The following is a 19,353-nucleotide window of genomic DNA, read 5'->3' as shown; positions in this document are numbered from 1 at the left end:
AAATTGTTATGATTTGTAGTTCCTCCTCTCTATCATGTCCCCAAAGTGAACTGATGTCATGAACGTTAAAGCCAGTGGTTTGAGCTGTGTGCGCTTGTGCGTGTGTGCCTCTGCAGGCTGTCCAAAGGGCTTCTATGGAAAGCAGTGCAACAAGAAGTGTAACTGTGCCAACAACGGCCGCTGCCACCGGACCTACGGGGCGTGTCTGTGTGAGCCCGGGCTCTACGGGAGGTTCTGCCACCTCCGTAAGTCTACACAGCTGGTCCACCGAAGCATAGTCCCTTGTGTACCGTCATCTATTAGAGACTGTTCCAGAGTGACCTACGGTGAAGTCTACCTGAACTTTGTAACTCTGCAAACTTCACAGGATGGGTTCCGATGTGGAAAAATTGTTTTTGTGTGTTGGTTAAAATACTTAACGGTGTTGATGTAGGTTACCCTGAATATAAAGCTGTAGGGTTTTATTATCACTGTTTTTATCCAAAGCGCTAAATCACTAAATGAAAATGTAATCACCCTCCTCGTTCTACAGCTCAATGCCTTCATCCAGATATAAGAGAGAAAAAAGTCAACCTTTATTGGCACAGAGAAGCTCAACAGAGTCCTATGACGCTCGTTAACGAGGCCCTGCCTGTAGTGTACAGGCAATATGACACGGCCAAAACACACAGCCAAATAGAATCACATGTTCACAAAATAAATGAATACATAAATAAATGTATAGGAGTACAAAAATATTATAATAAAGAATAGCCTATAGGAAAAAGAAAGTGAACCAAAGCATCAGGGGTTTCCTCCTGAAAGCATTTGTAGCAGAATGTTTGTCCTGGCTCTGTGTGTGTCCCAGCCTGTCCCAAGTGGGCCTTCGGTGCGGGCTGCTCTGGAGAGTGTCCGTGCCTCCAGAAGAACACCTTGGAGTGCCACCGTCGCCATGGCACCTGTGTATGCAAACCCGGTTACCGTGGCAACACCTGCGGCCAAGGTAAACCTTGTCCAAGGGAAAAAGGAAGCACATGTCGTGGTCTGCTTGGCAGGCGTGCTCCCTGGATGGGCTTCTTGATCTTTGGGGTAACGTGTGTGTGTGTGTGTGTGTGTGTGTGTGTGTGTGTGTGTGTGTGTGTGTGTGTGTGTGCGTGTGTGTGTGTGTGTGTGCGTGTGTGTGTGTGTGTGTGCGTCTCCAGAATGCGACCCGGGTTCCTACGGAACGGGCTGTGAGAAGAAGTGCACCTGTCCTCCAGGTGTGTCCTGCCATCACGTGACCGGGGAGTGCCAGAGAAAATGCCCGGCCGGTCGTCGTGGCAACAACTGCGAGCAAGGTTTGTTATTATTGCGTGGGTGTCAGGGTTAGCACTAGGCCTACACGATAAGGACAAAATTTAGGATTCAAATAATTAAGCCTGATATTTTGATGGCAATTATTCATTGTGATGAACATATTATTTATTACATTTACGTGGCAACCACGTTATATTTTTTCATGTCTGTCAGTTAGCGGCAGTGATTCATCGCACCCCTCGTAGATTCTGGTGCCGTAACGGCAATACCAAAAACAAAATAAAATGTATTCAGGCAATTCGATTTATTTTTGTTATATTATCTCTTTTTAATGCACTACTTGCAACCTTTCACGTTTCAATAATGCAGAGGCCACCATGTTGAGGTTTTGATGGACACCCCTGTGTGTGTGTGTGACTGCAGAGTGCCCAGAGGGCCGGTTCGGGCCGGGCTGCGACCAGGCCTGTAACTGCACGGGAGCCCCCTGTGATGAGGTGACGGGGAAGTGCCGCTGTCCCGCGGGAACCTCGGGGAAACACTGCCAGAACCGTGAGTCCCACCGGCTCCAGGCCCAAGTTGGGCCCACACAACCGCCAGCTTAGGCTGGCCATTTAGTAAATATGAGTAAATAACAATGATAGTGATGGGAAGGTAATAAAGTTACAAATTTACAAGTGGTGGCTGATATTTACTTTAGCTAAAAATATCACAAAGCAGTTGTATCCTCCAGTTTGAGATGAAAAACGACTCATTCCATGTCTATGATCCCGTCACCATGCGGAGTGTGTACTGTGTATGCGTGGCTGAACGTGACTGAAGCCCCGCTTTTGTTCCAGTGTGTGAGGAGGGCTACTGGGGTCCGGCCTGCAGAGAGAGCTGTCCGGCCTGCGAACACGGCGGCGTCTGCGATAAACACAACGGCTCCTGTGCATGTCCACCGGGCTTCAGCGGCACACTCTGCCAGGACTGTGAGTACTCCCCCCACACCCTCTGTGTGTGTATGTGAGTGCGTGTGTGTACGTGTGTGTGGGTGCTTACTTGTGTGTGTTTCTGTGTTGACCAACACAACAACAGCAACAGCGGTCAACATGCCTGAATGTTATTGGTTCTTAAGTGTCGAGACAAAGTGGAACAGATTGTTATATAAAGTATTATGGGGCAGTTTTAGGCCTTGTCCCATTACCACGCACCAGCAACGTCTAACCCTTCAGTGGAGGCTGAGCGGACACAGCTGGCAGTGCACATGCGCAAAGGTCGCCATAAAAGGTTTATGAGTGGCCCTTTTAGTTTTGGCCTATATAAGGTCCTTCCTGAACCCGGGACGGAGACGCAGACTCTGCCCTGTCGTAGGGCAGCTTCATTTCGGATGAGACGTTCCACTTGGATACTGATGATCCCTTGGCACCTTTCGCTAGGGTAGGGTTGCTAACCCCGGTGTCCTGGCAAAATTCCCAACATGACGCTTGTACCAATAAGGCCCCCCAATCAATGACCGCTGTCTAATTGGATGGCATCGTTGCAGTCGGCGGTCCACTGTGACAGTCAGTGTGTGGTGAGCACTCAGCCGCATATTGGCTGCCGTCCATCACCATGGTGGGGGGGTACCCCCCACCATGGTAGTGGGTCTCATAATCCTCCCCCCCAAACACACACACACACACACCCACACCCACACCCACACCCACACACACATACACATACACACACACACACACACACACACACACACACACACACACACACACACTTACTATGTTTTTTTTTAAATAACTCGCATAAATAAAGCGCAATTCATTGTTCTTAAGCTGTGTTGTGTGTTGTGTGAGTAAGGGTTTGGAGCGGGGTTGTTGTGGGTCTGCTCAGGGCTGGGGCTGTGCGTGTGCGTGTGTGTTGCCAGGTGTGTCCTCTTCCTCTGCCCTGCCACATGACCGTACGTCTTAATGGGATTTACACAACCCCTTCAAGCGCAACGTGTTCCGTTTGCTCCCGGGGGGGTCAGGGGTCCGGACCGGTCAGCCCCCCCAGATGGTCTTCCAACACACACATCCCTCCCCGTGTGAGGGCCGACCTGCTGCTTAAAGCCAGACGAAGGAGTTATGCAACAAATTCTGAAATATTGAACATGGACCCTGCCCTATGGTGGTACATCTATAACTCTACGCTGTGACTACAGGGGCGTCATGTTTTAGACATGACTGGTTTCAAATTCCACACCACCCATCCCAGCTTTCAAGGGGAGCACTTTGTCCGGGGGGGGGGAGTTGTAGTGACTAATGTCTCCAGGATCACACACAGCTACCTTGAGGCAATCACTCTCTCCCCCCTGCTACTATGACAAGCCCTAATTTAGTGCTGCGTTCGTTATTCAATAGATTTCCTCCAGCTGCTGTCCCTCAAGCGTTCGAGTGGTCTGCTTTTTATTTTGGTCTTGAAGGATGGATTGAAGTTAAATGGTAAACTAGACATATTTATATAGCGCTTTTATCAAAAGGGCTTTGCAATATTTGCCCGACATTCACCCATTAATACACACATTCCCACATTGACGTTCAACCTTGCAAGGCGACAGCCAGCTCGTCAGGAGCAGTTCGGGTTTAGGTGCCTTCCTCAGGGACACATCGAGGATCGAACTAGCAACCTTGCGGTTACTAGCCAACCCACTCTACCTCCTGAGCTACTGCCAACCCCTGAAGGGATTGAAGACGGATTGTGTTGCTATAGTTCCATCCCTAAGCGGGCCTACACACACATGTGTCTGTGGGACTCCTTTGCTGAGTGCAGATGAGTGTCCATTAGTTCTGCTGGATGTCTAAATAATAATAATAACAAACCCCCTCTGTGTGTGTTTCAGCGTGTCCGGTCGGTTGGTTCGGACAGGGCTGCCAGCTGAAGTGTGTGTGTGAGAACAACGCGCACTGCCATCCGGTGACCGGGCGCTGTACCTGCGCCCCGGGCTGGACGGGACACAGCTGCAGGAAAGGTACGGAGCACGACGGCGCATCCGCGTTCAAGCCCCTCATCATGTTCTGGTTGTTAGCCGGCTGTTCATATCTGCTGTGCATTTGGATTTCTCTTTTTATTTGTATATGTTGTTCATCAGGGTGTCACTGAAAAAGAGAGCCTGCTCTCCATGGCCTTTCCCTGAGTTAATAAAGGTTGAATGAAAGGGGAGGGAAACCCCCGTTTTAGCAGGAGGACCAGCGCCCAGGTACAGTCAAATGTTCCATCTGAGGCAACCGTAAAAAACTCCTAAACCTTTTTCAAGAAACCCATTGGGTGCCACAGGAGACGGATTGAGATGAAGCAGACATCTGGCGGCCTCGGCCCGCCGCGGGGTGTAACCAATGAACACTAATGATCTGTCAGACGGAGCAGAGGATGCTAACCCTGTGTGTGTGTGTGTGTGTGTGTGTGTGTGTGTGTGTGTGTGTGTGTGTGTGTGTGTGTGTGTGTGTGTGTGTGTGTGCGGCGGCCAGCGTGTGACGCGGGCCACTGGGGGGAGGACTGCGTCCAGGCCTGCGACTGTAAGAACGGCGACGGCAGCTGTGACGCCACCACGGGCCAGTGCAACTGTGAGGCGGGGTACACGGGAGCACGCTGCCAGCACCGTGAGTGGAGGCCCTGTGTGTGTGTGTGTGTGTGTGTGTGTGTGTGTGTCTGTGTCTGTGTCTGTGTCTGTGTGTGTGTGTGTGTGTGTGTGTGTGTGTGTGTGTGTGTGTGTGTGTGTGTGTGTGTGTGTTTACATTCTGCTTTAAATTAGCCTGGTCAATTTATATAGTTGTATAAATCAATGCTTTTATGGACTTCCTTTTCCATCTGATTTGGAGTAGCTGCGATTTACAAGCAACACGGAACTGTAAAAGGTTTAAAATCCAAATACAAAGTTTGATTTATAATAATTGTTGTGTTCCATTTGACTTTTTCCTTTCACGTTAATGTCAGAGTACAATCAATCATCTCTCCCCCCTCGCCCTCCTCAGAGTGCCCCGGCGGGACGTTCGGTCTGGGCTGTCGCCGGCGCTGCCAGTGTGACAACCAGGCGTCATGTGACCACGTGAGCGGCGCGTGCACCTGCCGCGTCGGCTGGACCGGGAGCTTCTGTGAAAAACGTACGGGAAAACAGACAACAACGCCATCAACTGATGTCATCAAGCACTCGCCGTCGCGCGTTATGCCGCCTGCTGGTCTCGGGCCTCCCCGGCCCTCGAGGTGTAACGGATGGATGCTCCCGGGGCCGCCTTGTGACGCCCTCTGATCTGTGCGCGTTGCAGCCTGCCCGCAGGGCTTCTACGGCCTGGACTGCCAGGAGAGGAGTGTGTGTCTGAACGGGGGGAGAGGCGACCACGCCAGCGGTGTGTGTTCCTGCCCCGCGGGGTGGATCGGCCCGCACTGCAATCTGAGTGAGTCCCTCGCATTCCACGCACACACACACTCCTTCAACCCAATCTGTGTGTCGCGGCGAGAGGGGGCGGGTTCTAATGTGACCGGGATATGGGAACATCTTCCACTGTTGAATGTCTGCAGATCGGACAGGGCGTGCCTCGGCGTGGGACTGGGGTAGACGGGCTCTGTAGTACAGGCACACAAAAGGAGAGCAGACACTCGGTGATTGGAAGTTATTTGGAGGGAGGCCAGCTCCGAAAATGATCAGACGTGAGAAAGCAGCGGAGTGGGCTTTCCCCCCGCGGCCTGCGGTCTCCGTCCCATGCCGGCACAATGGGCGGTCCTCCATCCTTTTGATCGGCGCGGTTCATCTGAAGGTCGTCACATTGTTTTGGTCTGTGCAGCTTGTCCGGACGGTTCCTATGGCGACGGGTGTAACCAAAGCTGTGGCTGCCATAACGAGGGCAGCTGCCACCCGGCCAGCGGGCAGTGTGTGTGCGCCCCGGGCTGGACCGGACCCAACTGCACAGGAGGTCAGTGTCCCGAAACATACGGGTGACGGGCAGACGCCGGGTCGCACCTCAAACCCAGCCGTCCCGTGATAACTTGTCTTTTGTGATTTTTTCTTTTTCCCCCAGAATGTCCCTCGGGTTTCTACGGAGCGGACTGCCGCCGGAGGTGCCTGTGTCAGAACGAGGCCACGTGCGGCAAGACAGACGGGAGGTGCGCCTGCGCCGAGGGGTGGATGGGCTCGGCCTGTGAGCTGGGTGAGGAATGCGCTTCTCTGACGGGAGACTATAATGTTATACTGAATATCATATCACAGAATCCATCCATCGTCGTCCCACCGCACACCCATCGGCGGGCCGCACTGTTTGTTCTCCCGGGACTTTCCCCAGTCCCTCATACCGTCTCCTGGTGTTCTGTATGACTGGCCACGTGGTCACGCACCGCCTGCAACACCCTGCATGCATTCAGAAACATACGGTTGGCCAAGGGAATGTTGGGTTATTGGAAAAACCCTAATGATTTTGACTAGACGAGCCTGGACAGAAATGTAGACATGAAACATCACCAAGAATACCATTGAGCCACTATGGCAGTAATTACCACGGTGACCCCCTGGTCAAGTGTTGTTTTCTTAGACTAATATCCAGGATGAAGCAGTCTCCGTCTAATTTACTCTCTTAGGTCATTTGTTTTCATTTCAAGTGTAATTTCCTGCCACCATGTGTGTGTGCGTTTCTGTGTTTCTGTGTGTGTGTGTGTGTGTGTGTGTGTGTGTGTGTGTGTGTGTGTGTGTGTGTGTGTGTGTGTGTGTGTGCGTGTACATATGCGTGTGCATGCGTGTGTCTATGTGTACACTGCAGACAGGTCTAACAGAGTCCAGGCCCTCCTGTCTGCCCTGTAAACGTCTCTCTCTCTCTCTCTCTCTCTCTCTCTCTCTCTCTCTCTCTCTCTCTCTCTCTCTCTCTCTCTCTCTCTCTCTCTCATTCAAGCCTCTCTCGCCCCCCCCCCCCCCCCACACCCTTCTCCTGGGTTTACCGTGCCAAGCACAGGAAGACTAATCCAGCCCCTGGAATGTTCTCTACCCTCTTAAACTCAGTGGCTGCTGCCCTGACTCCATGCCAACTATCTGCTAGGCTAGGCTAGGCTAGGCTACGGCTAGGGGCCAGCTGCAAGTTATTAATGAGGATCCTTGCCCTCAGCACAAAGGTCTCTCGCAAGGAGGGATTTGCACCCTGACTAGGCACATGTCATCATTCTCGTGTGTGTGTGTGTGTGTGTGTGTGTGTGTGTGGTGTGTGTATGTCTCCAGAATGTGCGGTCGGCCAGTTCGGTGTGGACTGCCAGCAGCGGTGTGTGTGTGAGAACGGAGGCCGGTGCGACAGACACTCAGGCCAGTGTAGCTGCGCTGCCGGCTGGGTGGGAGACCACTGCGAGAGAGGTAGGCCTGGAGCCCAACACTCCTGCACACCAGGTTTCAAACCTCCCACAAAATGATGCATGATGTGTTGAATAATGCATAGATGTGGCAAGTGAAGTCGTCACATATTTTTGGTCGTCCAAAATGTTCAATAAACTGCTGGGAAAGTCCCTAGCTGGGTCTGTATACTTTTACTCTTTTATTGAGAATGCCAGGATTTGAGCAACACTCAATTACCTCACCCCAAACTTCTTCACTCTGCTCATCCGGAGTCAAACGTGTCCAATCGTTTTTGCATATATTTGCGAATGATAAGTTCAATCTGATAGTGACATCACAAATTTGTTCCCCTACTTGCCAGAACCCAGAGAGTTCAAGGATGTGACACAGAAGGTGCTGTTCCTTCTACAAATATGGAAACAGCATCGAGCACTCAATGAAACGATGTGGATTTAAGATAAATCCATCAGAAGAAAAAAACATTCTGATTTAGTCTGCCGTGTTGTTTTGAGTGGAAGTATGCTTTAGGGACTAGATGCATGTTTAACCAGGCGTGATGGACGAGCTCCGCTACTCCCCCTGTCACAGGGTGCGATGCGGGGCGCTTTGGCGCCGGCTGTGAGCAGAGGTGCCATTGTGAGCATGGAGCTCTGTGTGACCACGTGACGGGGGAATGCCTGTGTCCCCCCGGCTGGAGAGGAAAGCTCTGTGATAAAGGTACAAACACATCATGTGACTACTAGTGGTCTCCACACTAGTGATGAAGGTACACACACATCATGTGACTACTAGTGGTCTCCACACTAGTGATGAAGGTACACACACATCATGTGACTACTAGTGGTCTACACACTAGTGATGAAGGTACACACACATCATGTGACTACTAGTGGTCTCCACACTAGTGATGAAGGTACACACACATCATGTGACTACTAGTGGTCTACACACTAGTGATGAAGGTACACACACAACAAGTCATTACCAGTCGTCTACACACTAGTGATAAAGGTACACACGCATCATGTTATTACCAGTGATCTACACACTAGTGATGAAGGTACACACACACATCATGTTATTACTAGTAGTCGACACACTAGTGATAAAGGAACACACACATCATGTGTTTACTAGTGTTCACCACACTATGAAGCCAATGAACTCCAAGTAAGATGTACTCTAATCATCTCAGACACGTTTTATTCAAATAGCTGGAAACAAAGGAACAATAAAGCATAGCATGGCCAATTAAATAAAATGGGTAATACAATATGAGATAAATTATATATAAGACAAATTCCAATCAACTGTGTTGACATGGCAATAAAGTTATCTATCTATGAGGAAATATAAATATATTCTTTCATCTAGCGATGTATCAATATAACACTGCAAGCCGCGAGAGAATGTTCCAGACAGAAGGGGTTGTAGAGAAAGATCTGTCACCCCAGTTAAGGCCTGCTACTGTAATGTTGACCTTAACATGGGTCCCTGCCTAGCCTCCGCTCAGTACTCTACAGTCACTGTCCTGTTCCCCGGTCCTCCTGTGTGTCTCAGCGTGTCTCCCCGGGTCGTTTGGGACGGGCTGCTCGCAGCGCTGCGGCTGTTCCCGCGGTACCTCCTGCCACCACATCAGCGGGGAGTGTGGCTGTCCCCCCGGGTTCACCGGCAACGGCTGTGAACAAGGTGAGCAGGATGTATTAGAACTAGATAGATCTGTATCTATGGCTGTAAAGTCAACAAATACACTAGCTTAATCAACCTAATTTATCTCATGACCTCAAACCAGTACATATGTTGTTTGCATGGTCTACAACCAATACATTTTAGTCATATAAAATGGCACAATAACAAATGTCACTAACGTGAATAGGAGTTCTAATATCTGCTTTCTTGACAGCGTGTCTCCCGGGAACCTACGGGCTGAACTGTAACCAGGTGTGCCAGTGTTCAGAAACCAACCAGCTCTGCCACCCGGTGTCCGGTCTGTGTTACTGCGCCCCCGGTTTCCATGGGCCCAGATGCAAACAAAGTAGGCATTACCACAATTTCAATTTGTAAAACATGGTCAAAAAATAATTAATTTAAAGTAATGCTCCTCAGCAACAAAGCCTGTGTGTAACTAACCTAACAGAAATGTATAATTGTATGCATTATATTTAACAGACTGATTCGAGTGTATTTTGTGCAGCCGATATTGAGCAGATATTTCTTAATGTTTCAGCGTGTGTAGAGGGCCGATACGGACCGAACTGCGGCCGCGAGTGCCAGTGTGAAAACAGCGGCCAGTGCAACCCCGCCACGGGCACCTGTGAGTGCTCGGCGGGCTTCATCGGAGCGCACTGCAACAACAGTGAGTGGCTTGGATCAGCATCATTTTAAGAGAGGCCTGCAGGTTGTACTAATGTAGGGGGATCTGAATAGCAAACAGATAAAAACAATTGTTTTAATTTTTGCAGAGGTAGGATTAGAGCTGAGTACGTTTTTGTAATGCAATGTGCACGCGCAGAACATCAGCTAACTAATACATGACACAAGTAAGATAAAGGCTCATTTTGATATGGAGGGTTTTCAACCTCATCAGGCTCAACGCCTAACGATTCTACTTGCCCTCCCCTCTCGGGTTTAACTTATTTTCTCTTAAGTCACTTCTAAGTTCATTTTTTTTAACTGGTGAACTAGCCTAAAGTCTAGAACCAAATTCAAAAATAATTAAGATAATAACAAAAGTATTTTCCTTATAAGTTCCCCAGAAAATGAATCAGCTGGGGTGCCTACCTTTTAGCATCATTGCAATGTTGCTAAATAATGACTCCAGTTAAAGGGAGGCCTGGTGTTACAATGTCCTCACATTGTAATATCTAATGGGAATGTTTGTGTGTGTGTGTGTGTGTGTGTGTGTGTGTGTGTGTGTGTGTGTGTGTGTGTGTGTGTGTGTGCGTGTGTGTGTGTGTGTGTGTGTGTGTGTGTGTATGCGTGCGCGTGTGTGTGTGTGTGAGACAGCCTGTCCTGCAGGGCGCTACGGCGCTGACTGTGCCCTGGTGGCCCTGTGTGTGGCGGGGGCCCACAGTAACCCGGCGTCTGGCCGCTGCGTCTGCAACCCGGGGCGGAGAGGAGAAGACTGCGGCCACGGTGAGTCATCACACAGCACACCCAGCCGGGCCCACCGCACGACTCAGGCTGAAGGTTCTTCCGTCTAAGCAGCCTTTTTCAGACACTGGGCGGGGTTGCATCTGCGTAAGCCAATCACGAGGCAGATTATCATCCTGAGAGTGACGTTGCCCTTTGAAGAGTTTTTTTTATAGTTTTTCAAAAAGAAATCCAAAAGACTTGAAAGATACTCTTTAAAGTCTGTGTGTGTGTGTGTGTGTGTGTGTGTGTGTGTGTGTGTGTGTGTGTGTGTGTGTGTGTGTGTGTGTGTGTGTGTGTGTGTGTGTGTGTGTGTGTGTGTGTGTGTGTGTGTGTGTGTGTGTGTGTGTGTGTGTAGGCTGTTCCCCAGGCTGGTATGGTGCAGGCTGTGCCCATCGTTGTAACTGCAGTAATGGAGGTCTGTGTGATCCTGCCTCTGGTACTTGTACCTGTGGACTGGGCTGGGCCGGCAAGCACTGTGATACAGGTAAGCTTTACTCCGTCCCGCTACCACACCACTACACACACATCTTTACTCTGTCCTGCTACCATACCACTACACACACATCTTCCCTCTACCATTCCACTACACACATCTTTACTTTATCATATCACTGCACACACATCTTCACTCTGTCCTACTACCATACCACTACACACATCTTTAATCTATCATACCACTGCGCACACGTCTGGCCTCTCCTTTGAATAAGACTCAATGGAGACACAGGCCAGCCCTGCCTCATGTTTGTCCCCTTCCACCCGGAGCTTGTCCTGGTGGCGGAGCAGCTTGCCCCCGTCCGGGTGCTCTGCCCTTCCTCCTCCTCCTCCGGGACCTGCCCGCGTGGTTCTCCTCCTCCTCTGGTTCCCCCCACCCTGGGACAGTGTAGACCAGGGATGGGCAACTGGCGGCCCGCGGGCCGCATACGGCCCACATCCTCACTCAGTCAGGCCCGCACATAATTAAAAAAAATAAATAATAATAATAAAAAAAAAAATACAAATATCGAGTTACAGAAAACTCGGTCAAGAAAGATGAGAAGAATTCATAGTATTCAAAGGCAAACCCATGCGTCTAGTTTGCTTAGAAACGAAATCAGTCATTAAAGATATCCACTTAAGTCGCCACTACAACTACTACAACTGTAATGAATATCATGCTTGTTGGGTTTGAGTTCATTGAGTTGTTGCACTCAATGTTGGGCCACTGTTTTTCAGTTTTGTGACATCATTGAATGATGATGTATGTGAGCCCTTTGCACTGATAGAAATGTGGCTATTTGAGCATGGAAAACATGAAATGATGCATGTTGGTTCAATTAAAATACCGTGCATAGGTTATGTTTCTGGAAGATTATTTAGTTAGTGGCCATCCTCAAAATGCACCAGAATACAGGAAATGAAATCTACCAAATACCAAATTGTGTAGCTTCTCTCAGCTCACGTTTAGTTGAAGTGTGCAGTCATGTGGCCCTCTGATGGCCTCCCTCTTTATCATGAAAGTTGCCCATCCCTGGTGTAGGCTAACGAGTGCGTTCCTGCCCCCCGTGTCTCAGAGTGCTCCGCGGGGAGCTTCGGCGCCGGCTGCCTGCTGCGCTGTGGATGCAGGAACAACGGGACGTGTGACCGGGTGACGGGGGCCTGCCAGTGTGGGCCGGGCTACTACGGTCATCTGTGTGAACACGGTGAGGCATACACAGCAACACACCAGGAAGAGAGGAGGAATGGATTTCTTTATTACATATCCATCTCAGAAAGGCCTCGTGTTGGAGCTGCTCCTTTTGAACTCAAACTAGGAACAGCGATCAGTTTCTGAGCTAGTCTCTGCCCACTATCAAAATGTAACAAATATCTAGCTTTCACAAAAGAGTGAAAGCAAAAAGGATGGATGGAGAGATTGAGGAAATGCCAGGTAGGTATTTAAGCAGGTTTTTAATAGGCTCGTGCAAATCTGAGGCTGGGAGGGATTGCCGTCCTGCAGACCTGTTCCATTGCTTTGTGAGAGGACAGGGACGATGTTGTTCAATTTACTTTTAATGTATTTTGAAGATTTATCAGGGACTGGTTTCCTGAGATCGTCCCCTACTAAGAACCGTGTCTATGGCACTAGTGTAATTAATCCACCCCCTCCCTTCCCCTCTAATGAAACCCTGTTGTGTGACCAGGCTGCCCCCCCGGTCTCCACGGAGCCCTCTGCCTGCTGCAGTGCGACTGCATGAACGGGGCGTCCTGTCACCCGGCCACGGGCCAGTGCGTCTGTCCCCCGGGTTACCATGGCGCCCGCTGCCACAGAGGTCCGTTGGTGTGGAGTTGTTTGTTCTAACGTCTTCTTTTTAATTGGGTTTCCTCATCAGAACCACCATGGGGTCTTTTTCTGTTTGCCGCATCATGTCACAAGTCACATACGCATTCCTAATCATCGCAGTCATTTCCCATCCTCGCTATCCTTAACCTCCACCCCTCTGTGTGTTCCTTTCCAGTGTGTGAACAGGGCACATTCGGCCAGGGCTGCTCCCGGGTGTGTGACTGTGAAGGGGACACGCCCTGCAACCCGACCACAGGGGCCTGTCGGTGTCCTTCAGGGAAGACCGGAGCCAGATGTGACATCGGTAACAATTCCTCCTGACCCCTTTTTAGGGGGAGCTCAACATGTCACCATGTATCGTTTAGCAGTTTAGTTATGACCAAGCCATTTGATTGGACGAAAGGCATTCCATCAGTGCTGATATAGAGTATGACAGCACCGGGACGTTTGACCATACATGTATCACTCCACAATCCAGGTGTTTCTACCTACATGATACAAAGTGCCTGGCCTGTGCTAAGGTCTAGCCCTACACAACGCATCAAGCTAGTGGGCAGGATAATGTTTAAGTACTGCATGGCAACAGTCCAGTCCCAGTCCAGTTGCGGAACTATTTGTGTTGTCAAAGCCAAATAAAGGATTGAATAAAATAATAAATGTATTTTTAACGTTGATGATTACTGTAAACTTATAAATGGCCCCTGTAGAACTGTTCTACGGAAGCAATACCACCCTCACGGTCAGGCTGTTATACTGAACATCAGCACTCCCTCTCGTATGATATTGATTAAGTGTATAGTGGCCCATTCATTATAATAATACTTGGGGTCTGTGTGTGTGTCCAGACTGCAAGGCCAACCAGTATGGACCGGACTGCACGGAGACCTGTCAGTGTGAAAACGGGGCGCACTGTAACCATAGAAACGGCCAATGCACCTGTCTCAACAGATGGATCGGAGTCACATGTCAAGAAGGTAATCACTGTTGGTCGTGTACTGTAAACACGCACTCACACATTGCTACTGTCTTGTGCATAGTGCTATAACTCACCCAAACACTCAGTTAACATTGTAGGGTCTCATTATCTCATCGCTGTTGGCAACCTCTGGCTATAATTAGGTCTCCGGCGTTGAGTTCACCGGACGTTTGTGCTGACAACCAGAGAAGTGTTGAGCGCTGGTCAGTCCAGCAGGAGGTCGCCGGAGACAAAGGCAGACCTCACTTATGGCTGGTGTTGGCCGTTTCTTGCTGAGCCTGGACGAAGTGTCTTTGACGGATCTTTTGTGTTCCCACCCCCCTCTTAGACGGACCCCTCCGCCTCCCAGAGAGAAGTATCGTAGGAGACACGCTGGAGGAAAATGCGTTATAACTGCTCCAGTGATGGGAGCCACACACCAGCACCGCTAAGACCGACTCACCGTAGGGTTCCACCCAGGTGAGGGACAGGGCGCTGACGAGAAGACTGTTGAGGTGGTTCCTGAGGGGGGGGGGGGGGGGGTGGGAAGGACCCATTTTGTGGTGGGAGTTGCGCAAAGCACCCATGGCAACTTTAAAACACAACACGAGGATCCTCCACTACGCTCTGGCTGTCCTCAGGTCTATGCACGGGACAAGAGAGCACATTCGCTTTACATCGAGGATGTCCAATAGGTCCGAGAGCGTTCTGCTGTCCATTTTGTCTCTATGCTGTCCGGTTTATGTCCATAACAAATGCAAAGATAGTTGAGCATAATATTAAGAATTAAAGTATGTGAAAGTTACTCTACATTTATGGTGTGGCTAGGTATGACACCACACTTCACTCCAAGTGATCATATTTTAATAATGCAATGAAGTGGTTTGCAGCTCTGTATGTGTATCAAGTGAAATCCTCCAACTATTGGTGCTATGCTTCTTCACAGTGTGCAAGCCTGTGGGGCCATACGATGTTGTACAGTTTAAAATACATTTAGCACAATGCGGTTCACCGAATTCTTTAAAAGGAGAAGTCAGGAGGAGGCCCCTGCTTTTAGAATAACTGGCGATTATCAACCGCAATGCATAGATGCATGGAGTAAAGCTTAATAACCTTTTTTTATATGTATAAATTGCCAAGTTATATTTATATTTCACAGCTGTACACATTTGAATACACGTCGTTTTTGTGTTAATGTATATTTAATTGTTCACTGGAGCTATATTTCATGTCCACCAATGGGAGAAAAATGGTCGGCAAGCCTATGAAGTCGGTGTATGCAACTCATACGGGGCACAAATAATAAACAGTGTTGCGTCCGTTTTTTCCCATTGTCATTTTAATTTCATTAAAGAGTAAAGCTGTACATCCTGTCTAAATTCAGATTCAAGCACAGTGCAGTTAGCAATGCCTGCAAATGAAAGAAAAAGGCTGAGGTGATCACAACCAAAAATAATAAATATATACAAAGGTCAAACTATATACAGACCCAGGGAGATATCTTACTCTCACTCGGATGTCTTCATAGAGTGAATTTAGTCCACCATTTGCATTCAATTCAGAGCATACCTCAATGCACACAACGATACAAATCAATTGCTTATTTTGTCAGTCTCTATATTGATACAATATTAACAGAGGAAATGCAGCATGGTAAAAATACAAAAAAAAAACTTTCCCGAATCGCTCCAACATAAAAAATATATTCTGTTTAACCTTGGATCTTCCATTTAAGAAGCCATGACATATAATCGGTGTGTCTGATTTATATTGTCTAAAACAAATTGTTTTGTACGTCTAAAATAAACAAAGGTGGAGCCCCTTCAAAGCACTGTATTTCCTGTACATCCATCAGTAATCCAGGTCAGAGAGGACGCTTCACTATTGCAGCCTTTTAATGAAGCTTTTGAAACATTGCTATGAATACGGTGCACGGTAACGCCGGCGACGGTCCAGATGTTTCTCACAACGCAAGTGCAGGTGATTCAGAGATGAGCCCTGTGCAACACTGCGGGATAGAAGGTATACCCCACAGGAAAAAACGTTTAAAAATGTCCGCACAGAGAACCCCCCCCCCCCACCCAGCACGCTGCAGAATACTTACTCTCCATTCCCTGCTCATGAAAATATGAAGACACAGGGGAAATGTCACAGTCTAATGAACTTAATGTTTTTGTCGATATTTAGATTTTTTTACCTGGAGAAAAAGAGAAAGAAAAGCTGGCTCAGGCGAATTTAAATTCACCGACGTACCATAAATTACAGCGCACAAACGTACACAGAGATCCATTAACACAACGAGCTAACATGTTATCAGTTTATCCGTATCTCTTTCGCGTATAAATATTTAATGATACCCCCCCCAAAGAAATGATTAATATTGTTCCTGCTGCGGTTAAAAAATAAAAACTCCACCTTGACGTTTTTTCTGATGAGTCCACAAAACATCCATCTTATTCACAACGTTACCATCCACCCTTTCTAAACCCCGCTTTACTTTGCCTGAGGAGCTTCAACACCCTATGCTCGTGTCGCCACCATTCTTGGTTTTGCAAAACACTGTATATTGTTATCGCTAAAATTGAATCTGTAGTTAAGTTAGTTAGTTAAGGTAGTTAGTGACCTGCTCATCCCTCGGGTACGATGGGGCGGAGGGGGAGGGTCCGCATGCTATCCACCTGTGCTTTGATCACAGTAAGGGTCCCCCAAAAAGGGGGCCGATGAATAGCTGTGAATCCTGTGGGGACGGGGGTATAGCGATCATTAATCGGCTTTTATTCTTAATGTATGGGTTATCATACGTGGGCTTACTGTTGCCTAAAGAGGAACCGTAATGTTCCCGAAGCGGAGTCTTATTATGCATACCGTTTATATGGAGGAGGACTAAAGCATTAATCACAGCGTGGTGGAGGCCCGACGAGATACATGGGGTAAAGGTCCGTACTATGGTTGAGATAACAAGCTGGGTTTTGGTGCATGCGTTCGGATGATCTGCTCCGTCCCTTGCAGGGAAGAGGAGTAATATAACATTTGGGGGGCGAAGAGAGAGGCCTTAGGGTTGTAGTAGTAACTATTATGAGAAGAGAAGAGCGGAACATCTTTGGCTCAAGCCACGTGAAATGCCACAGACATTATAAGTATCCCCAGTGGCCCCCCATGAGAGGGACTAGAGACATGGGTAACTTCCGAGTAAATAAAAGCTCCTCAGCATGTGTGCGCGCTTACACCTAGACAACTTGCTCCCCCCCCCACCCCCCTACACACACTAACATTCTGTTCCCTGAGCTGCTGACTTTAACATATTCAAACAACAATCCAGACCAGACAGAAACAAATATGTCTATTCTCCACTGAGCAACGTATCTGAATCCATCTTCGCTCCCATATGTCAGGGGCGAGAGGCAGCCAATGTGCTTCCGTCCACAGAAAAGAAAAGAATAATTGGAACACTAAAAGGGCCCAGTAAGATGTAACTGTTTAAACGAGGCATTCTCACTCAACTGGATGGGGAGAGGAGATTATGTGCATAATGCTGACACAGAACTGGTACTGACCACCTACTGGAACTGTACCTCTCCAAGTCCTCTTACCAAAACACCAGTGTGGAACAGACGTGGAACACTACATACACACATTATATAATGTGCTCCACAGTTCGGCTCCACTTTGTTGTGGGCAATGGACTCTTGAACACCCAGGTCTCTCAAATAGCACTCTGGCCTACGCTCTCAATTGGCCAATTCAAATGATGACAACAGTTATCCAGCAGAGGGCAGTGTTGCACCCATGGTGGACACTGCTCCCACGCCGAGGGCCAGGGTAAGAGAGAATCAGGCTTGGCAAACAGTACCACAGAAGAAGAAGCAAGCCAAAAATGTTGAGAATATAAGTGGGGAGGGACAGAGATATTGGCAGATTGGAAGGACGTGAGAGGACAGGAATACTGATGACAGACATTGGACCCAGATATGTATAGCGCAATGACTTGGGAGACGATTCTAGTAGCGGCCCGTCCTCTCACCTATTATCCTTTTATTAGTACTCCAACACTGCGACCACTTGCGATACTAAAGTGCTGATTGGTTAAGCCTACAGCGAGGGCTTGTACAACCGACGATTTAAGACAACACAAACTAAACAACGGTTGAAAACCCCCCCGAAAAAACCCCATGATGACAGCATCGCACACAGATATTCGTAAACGAAAACCTTTCAGGAACTGACATGTCTACTATGGTACATATGCAACAGAGAAGAATAGTCTTGGATATTTATACAGTATAAACTTAATCTTGCTTTTAATGCATTCAGCTTTTCAAAAAAAGGAAAGAAACATAAAACACATCAAAAATAAAAAACAAATGTATCTGACAGCCAAGCAAGCATCTGCTTTTTTTTATAACTTTTTTTTTCATTTTACTTAAAGATCGTTTTTTTGTTGCTGTTGCCAGTTAGTAATGCTTTTGTTCAGCTATCTTGAACACGTAACTGATTTGTACTATGAGCTCAAGTCCCTAACTTCCCCCTAATGACTGTTGTGTCCAAACGCGTCTCAATTCCCCATCCCCTTTCCCACTGGAGCCTGCCTCCATGCACACAAACCCCACCCACCCACCCTGTATCTCTGTCCAGTTCGTCTCATCGAATCCTCCACCAGATCTATGAGTGGGGGGAGGGGGAGGGGGGGGCGGGGGCGGGGGCGGAACAGGGGCCCTGGGGTGGCCGACGTTGGACCAGACTCATGCGCCAAGGGCCTCATTCCGTAAAAGCTCAAGCAGACAAGAGGATCAGGCAAAGATGTGTGTTTTTGTGTGTTTTTGTGTGTGTGTGTGTGTGTGTGTGTGTGTGTGTGTGTGTGTGTGTGTGTGTGTGTGTGTGTGTCTGTGTGTGTGTGTGTGTGTGTGTGTGTGTTTCTTGGTTGTTGTCATCCCCCGGCGCATGTGAGCGGGGCGGGGCGGTGTGAGGGCCCGCTGGCCGTTAGGAGCGGTAGTCCTTTTTACTGTAGGGCTTGTTGCCCAGGATGCTGTCCACCTCATGGGTGATGGAAGATGACAGCTTGGGGAGGACCTGCAGAGAGAGGGGGAGAGGGAGAGGGAGAGAGAGACAGAGACAGATAGAGAGGGAGACGGATATAGAGGAAGAGGGAGACGGATAGAGAGGGAGACATAGAGACAGATAGAGATGAAGAGGGAGACGGATAGAGAGAGACAGAGACAGATAAAGGGAGAGGGAGACGGAAAGAGAGGGAGACATAGAGATAGACAGAGACAGACAGAGAGGGAGAAGGATAGAGAGACAGAGTGAGAGAGAGAGAGACAGAGACAGATAGAGGGAGAGGGAGATGGAAAGAGAGGGAGACATAGAGAGAGACAGAGA

General features: G+C 48.6%; 2 protein-coding genes across 7 annotated transcripts in view; one reads left to right on the top strand and one right to left on the bottom strand.

Moving 5' to 3' along the window:
• megf6b (multiple EGF-like-domains 6b) overlaps positions 1 to 15,301 on the top strand; it is a 59,975-nt gene extending 44,674 nt beyond the window's left edge. Inside the window, exons 16-38 of the mRNA XM_030375830.1 lie at positions 117 to 245; positions 848 to 982; positions 1,182 to 1,316; positions 1,699 to 1,824; positions 2,112 to 2,243; positions 4,127 to 4,255; positions 4,752 to 4,883; positions 5,256 to 5,384; positions 5,547 to 5,675; positions 6,063 to 6,191; positions 6,297 to 6,425; positions 7,478 to 7,606; positions 8,174 to 8,302; positions 9,146 to 9,274; positions 9,489 to 9,620; positions 9,813 to 9,941; positions 10,592 to 10,720; positions 11,076 to 11,204; positions 12,274 to 12,402; positions 12,883 to 13,011; positions 13,198 to 13,326; positions 13,868 to 13,996; positions 14,327 to 15,301. Coding sequence (XP_030231690.1) covers positions 117 to 245; positions 848 to 982; positions 1,182 to 1,316; positions 1,699 to 1,824; positions 2,112 to 2,243; positions 4,127 to 4,255; positions 4,752 to 4,883; positions 5,256 to 5,384; positions 5,547 to 5,675; positions 6,063 to 6,191; positions 6,297 to 6,425; positions 7,478 to 7,606; positions 8,174 to 8,302; positions 9,146 to 9,274; positions 9,489 to 9,620; positions 9,813 to 9,941; positions 10,592 to 10,720; positions 11,076 to 11,204; positions 12,274 to 12,402; positions 12,883 to 13,011; positions 13,198 to 13,326; positions 13,868 to 13,996; positions 14,327 to 14,391 — 2,921 coding nt within the window. The 3' untranslated portion in view covers positions 14,392 to 15,301. The remainder of the gene's footprint in view (positions 1 to 116; positions 246 to 847; positions 983 to 1,181; positions 1,317 to 1,698; positions 1,825 to 2,111; positions 2,244 to 4,126; positions 4,256 to 4,751; positions 4,884 to 5,255; positions 5,385 to 5,546; positions 5,676 to 6,062; positions 6,192 to 6,296; positions 6,426 to 7,477; positions 7,607 to 8,173; positions 8,303 to 9,145; positions 9,275 to 9,488; positions 9,621 to 9,812; positions 9,942 to 10,591; positions 10,721 to 11,075; positions 11,205 to 12,273; positions 12,403 to 12,882; positions 13,012 to 13,197; positions 13,327 to 13,867; positions 13,997 to 14,326) is intronic.
• Positions 15,302 to 18,258: 2,957 nt separating this feature from the next.
• The window catches only part of kcnab2a (potassium voltage-gated channel subfamily A regulatory beta subunit 2a), a 65,657-nt gene continuing 64,562 nt past the window's right edge, over positions 18,259 to 19,353 (bottom strand). For all 6 annotated transcript variants that reach the window (XM_030375834.1, XM_030375836.1, XM_030375835.1 and 3 more), the window contains one exon: positions 18,259 to 19,044. In XM_030375834.1, the coding sequence (XP_030231694.1) occupies positions 18,955 to 19,044 (90 nt within the window). In that variant the 3' untranslated portion in view covers positions 18,259 to 18,954. The remainder of the gene's footprint in view (positions 19,045 to 19,353) is intronic.

This window comes from Gadus morhua, chromosome 13 (genome assembly GCF_902167405.1).
Source record: "Gadus morhua chromosome 13, gadMor3.0, whole genome shotgun sequence".
Lineage (NCBI taxonomy): Eukaryota > Metazoa > Chordata > Actinopteri > Gadiformes > Gadidae > Gadus > Gadus morhua.
This window is presented reverse-complemented; position numbering and strand designations above follow the sequence as displayed.